We start from the raw sequence: 3,867 nt of genomic DNA, 5'->3' as shown, positions 1-3,867 counted from the left end.
CCGTGTCCCCCCCCCTCTGTTCGCCCCCAGTTCAGAGAGCGGCGCTGCGGGGGGATTCGGGGAGGGGGCTCGGCAGGAGCTGGGGAGGGGTCCCGGCTGTCCCCGACGCTCCGTGCCCCCCCCGTGTCCCCCCGTGTCCCCTCTCCGGGGGGGCTCTGCTCTGTCCCCCCCGTGTGTCCCCCCCTCTGTTCTGCCCCAGAGCGGGGCGCGGCGCCGCGGGGGGATTTGGGGAGGGGTCCCGGCCGTCCCTGAGGCTCGGTGCCCGCCGTGCCCCCCAGGTGTGCGGCGTGGCCCTGGTCGCCATCGGCTCGTACGCGCTGCTGGCGCTGGGCAGGGCCCCGCTGGCGGCGGGGGGGGGCGCGGGCTGGGCCCCCGCCGCCCTGCTGGCCCTGGGGGTCGTCATCTTCTTCACCGCCTTCTTCGGCTGCTGCGGCGCCTGGAGGGAGAGCTACTGCATGGTCACCACGGTGAGGGGGGGGCTGCCCGCGGGACCCCCGGGGCGACCCCGGGACACCCCCGGGACACCCCTGAGACCCCCCGGGACACCCCCTGAGACACTCCGAGACACCCCAGACCCCCCGGGACACTCTGGGACACCCCCAGGGACACCCCCAGGACATCCTGGGACACCCCTGAGACCCCCTGGGACACCCCCCCGGGACAACCCTGAGACCCCCCGGGACACCCCCTGAGACACTCCGAGACACCCCAGACCCCCCGGGACACTCTGGGACACCCCCAGGGACACCCCCAGGACATCCTGGGACACCCCTGAGACCCCCTGGGACACCCCCCCGGGGCAACCCCGGGACACCCCAGACCCCCCAGACACCCCTGAGACCCCCTGGGGCACCCCCAGACCTCCTGGGACACTCCCCGGGACACCTCAGAACACCCCCGAGATCCCCCAGGACACCCCCAGACCCCCAGGACACCCCAGACCCCCAGGACATACCCGGGTCACCCCCGGGACCCCCCGGGACCCCCGTGAGCCAGCCTGACGTGGGGAACCCTCCAGGACCCCCCAACCCAGCCCTTTGTGCCGCCGCCATCGCCGGCTACGTCTTCAAGGACAAGGTGGGGGTCCCTGCCCGCACCCCGGGGGTCCCCGGCCCCCCAGCCCCCCCGGGGGTCCCTGCCGCCCCCCGTGACGCCCCTGCCCCCCCAGGTGCACGGGCTGGTGGAGGAGGGGCTGCGGGAGGCCGTGAGGAGCTACGGCGAGGAGCCGGCGCTGAGCGCGGCCCTGGACGCCTTCCAGCACGAGGTGAGCCTGGGGGCACCCCCGAATTGGGGAGGGGGCTGCTCCTGGAGCCCTCCCCGCCCTCGCTGACCCCCTTTCCGGGCAGTTCTCGTGCTGTGGGGTGGATAACTACACGGACTGGGCCAGCGTGGAGCCCTTCAGGGCCAACGACTCCGTGCCCAGCTCCTGCTGCCGCCAGCCCGGCCCCGGCTGCAACGTCCGGCCCAGCCCGGCCACCGTCTTCAGCAGGGTGAGACCCCTCCCCAGTTGCTCAGCCTGCCCCTCCGGGGGGCTCCCCGAGCCCCCTGACCGCCCGTGCCCCCCCTCCCAGGGCTGCCTGCCGAGCCTCGAGGCCTGGCTCAGGAGGAACGTGCTGGTGCTGGCGGCCGTGGCGCTGGGCATCGCCTTCGTCGAGGTGAGACCCCCCCCAAAAGGGGGCTGGGACCACCCAGAATGGGGATAGGACCCCCCCCAAATGTGGGCTGAGACTCTCCTGAATGGGGGCTGAGAGCCCCCCAGAATGGGGGCTGAGATCCCCCCTGAAAGGGCTGGAACTCCCCCCAAAATGGGGGCTGGGACCCCCCGGAATGGGGGCTGAGACCCCTCCTCAGTTTGGGGCTGAGACCCCTCCGGAATTTGGGGCTGACTGACCCCCCCCCTCCACAGTGTCCCTGTCCCCGTTGTCCCCATCCCTGTCCCTGTCCCCAGTGTCACTGTCCTTGTCCCCCCAGTGTCCCTATCCCCACCGTCCCTGTCCCCACCGTCCCTATCCCCAGTGTCCCCGTCCCTGTCCCCACTGTCACTGTCCCCATCCCCATCCCCGTCCCCATCCCTGTCCCCATTGTCACCGTCCCTGTCCCCCCCAGTGTCCCATCCCTGTCCCCATTGTCACCCTCCCTGTCCCCATTGTCACCGTCCCTGTCCCCTGTCCCTGTCCCCTGTCCCTGTCCCCCCATTGTCACCATCCCTGTCCCCAGTCCCTGTCCCCACTGTCACCGTCCCTGTCCCCCCAGTGTCCCTGTCCCCAGTGTCACCCTCCCTGTTCCCAGTGTCCCTGTCCCTGTCACCGTCCCTGTCCCCTGTCCCTGTCCCCACTGTCACCGTCCCTGTCCCCTGTCCCTGTCCCCCATTGTCACCGTCCCTGTCCCCTGTCCCTGTCCCCGCTGTCACCATCCCTGTCCCCTGTCCCTGTCCCCACTGTCACCGTCCCTGTCCCCCCAGGTCCTGGGCGTTCTCTTCTCCTGCTGCCTCATGCGGGGGATCCGCAGCGGCTACGAGGTCATGTAGCCCCCGCCCCGAATTCCTGCCCCCCGGGGGTCCTGGGGGGTCCCAGCAGTGCCACCCCCACCCCCGGGGGTCCTGGGGGGCTCTGGGGCCCCCCTGGGTTTGCAATAAAGGAAAAGCTTCTGGAGAGCTGAGAGTGACTGGGGGGGTCTGGGGGGACCCTTTGGGGGGTCCCTTTGGGGGTCTGGGGTCCCTTTGAGGGGTCTGGGGTCCCTTTGGGGGTCTGGGGTCCCTTTGAGGGGTCTGGGGTCTCTTTGAGGGTTGGGGGTGTCTTTGGGCTGGGGGTCCCTCATGGGGGGGGACAAGGACCCTCGTGGGGGTTGGGAATCCCTCATGGGGTTGGGGTGTCTTATGGGGTTGGGGGGCTCCACCCGGGAGTTTTGGGGTCCCCCTGTGACCCTGTGGGGCCGGGGACTGCTCCTGGTGGCTCTGGGGGCTCCGTGTGCCACCTCCATGTCCCCAAATCCTCACGTGCCTCCTCAGTGTCCCCAAATCCCCCCCCGAGCTGAGCACAACCAAGGATGGGAGAGTTTGGGGCATTTATTCCCCACCCCTGGGGGGTTTAATTTGGGTCTGGGGGTTTCATTTGGCTCGGGGGTCTCTCAGCGGCTGCTCTGGGCTGGCCGGGGCAGGATGAGGGCCAGGGCCATGTCCGTGATGCCCCAAGTGCCACCTCAGTGTCCCCAAATCCCCTGAACTGAGCGAAAACAAGGATGGGTGAGTTCAGGACATTTATTACACCACCGCAGGGAGGTTTAATTTGGGTCTGGGGGTTTCATTTGGCTCGGGGGTCTCTCAGCGGCTGCTCTGGGCTGGCCGGGGCAGGATGAGGGCCAGGGCCATGTCCGTGATGCCCCAAGTGCCACCTCAGTGTCCCCAAATCCCCTGAACTGAGCGAAAACAAGGATGGGTGAGTTCAGGACATTTATTACACCACTGCAGGGAGGTTTAATTTGGGTCTGGGGGATTTAATTTGGGCCGGGGGTCTCTCAGCGGCCGCTCTGGGCTGGCCGGGGCAGGATGAGGGCCAGGGCCAGGTCCACGAGCGCCGAGGGCAGGTAGGAGGCCGGCAGCCAGAGCAGCTTGGCGTCCCAGCCCGCGCTGTAGCGGCTGCGCGGGTGGCGCGCCCGCAGCGCGTGCTCCATGCAGCTCGTCACCTTGGCCAGGTCCGGGTCACACAGCAGCGACAGCAGCAGCCGCTGCACGCGCAGGTCTGCGGGCACGGCACGGGCACAGGTCAGGGGACAGGGGGACACGGCACGGGCACAGGTCAGGGGACAGGGACAGGGGGACACGGCACGGGGCACAGGTCAGGGGGGACAGGGGGACACGGGGGGACAGGG

General features: G+C 69.8%; 2 protein-coding genes across 5 annotated transcripts in view; one reads left to right on the top strand and one right to left on the bottom strand.

The window, feature by feature from the left end:
* The window catches only part of CD63 (CD63 molecule), a 7,344-nt gene extending 4,691 nt beyond the window's left edge, over positions 1 to 2,653 (top strand). Inside the window, exons 5-10 of the mRNA XM_039713015.1 lie at positions 279 to 534; positions 779 to 1,077; positions 1,169 to 1,264; positions 1,347 to 1,490; positions 1,572 to 1,655; positions 2,462 to 2,653. Of these exons, the coding sequence (XP_039568949.1) occupies positions 279 to 534; positions 779 to 1,077; positions 1,169 to 1,264; positions 1,347 to 1,490; positions 1,572 to 1,655; positions 2,462 to 2,527 (945 nt within the window). The 3' untranslated portion in view covers positions 2,528 to 2,653. The remainder of the gene's footprint in view (positions 1 to 278; positions 535 to 778; positions 1,078 to 1,168; positions 1,265 to 1,346; positions 1,491 to 1,571; positions 1,656 to 2,461) is intronic.
* A 782-nt stretch (positions 2,654 to 3,435) lies between these two features.
* Positions 3,436 to 3,867, bottom strand: part of RDH5 (retinol dehydrogenase 5) — a 2,438-nt gene continuing 2,006 nt past the window's right edge. For all 4 annotated transcript variants that reach the window (XM_039712989.1, XM_039712990.1, XM_039712987.1 and 1 more), the window contains exon 5: positions 3,436 to 3,737. In XM_039712989.1, coding sequence (XP_039568923.1) covers positions 3,514 to 3,737 — 224 coding nt within the window. In that variant the 3' untranslated portion in view covers positions 3,436 to 3,513. The remainder of the gene's footprint in view (positions 3,738 to 3,867) is intronic.

The sequence above is a fragment of the Passer montanus genome, unplaced genomic scaffold, assembly GCF_014805655.1.
Source record: "Passer montanus isolate IOZ18808 unplaced genomic scaffold, ASM1480565v1 scaffold270, whole genome shotgun sequence".
NCBI lineage: Eukaryota > Metazoa > Chordata > Aves > Passeriformes > Passeridae > Passer > Passer montanus.
The sequence above is the reverse complement of the archived record's forward strand: the minus strand, read 5'-3'. Positions and strand labels throughout refer to the sequence as shown.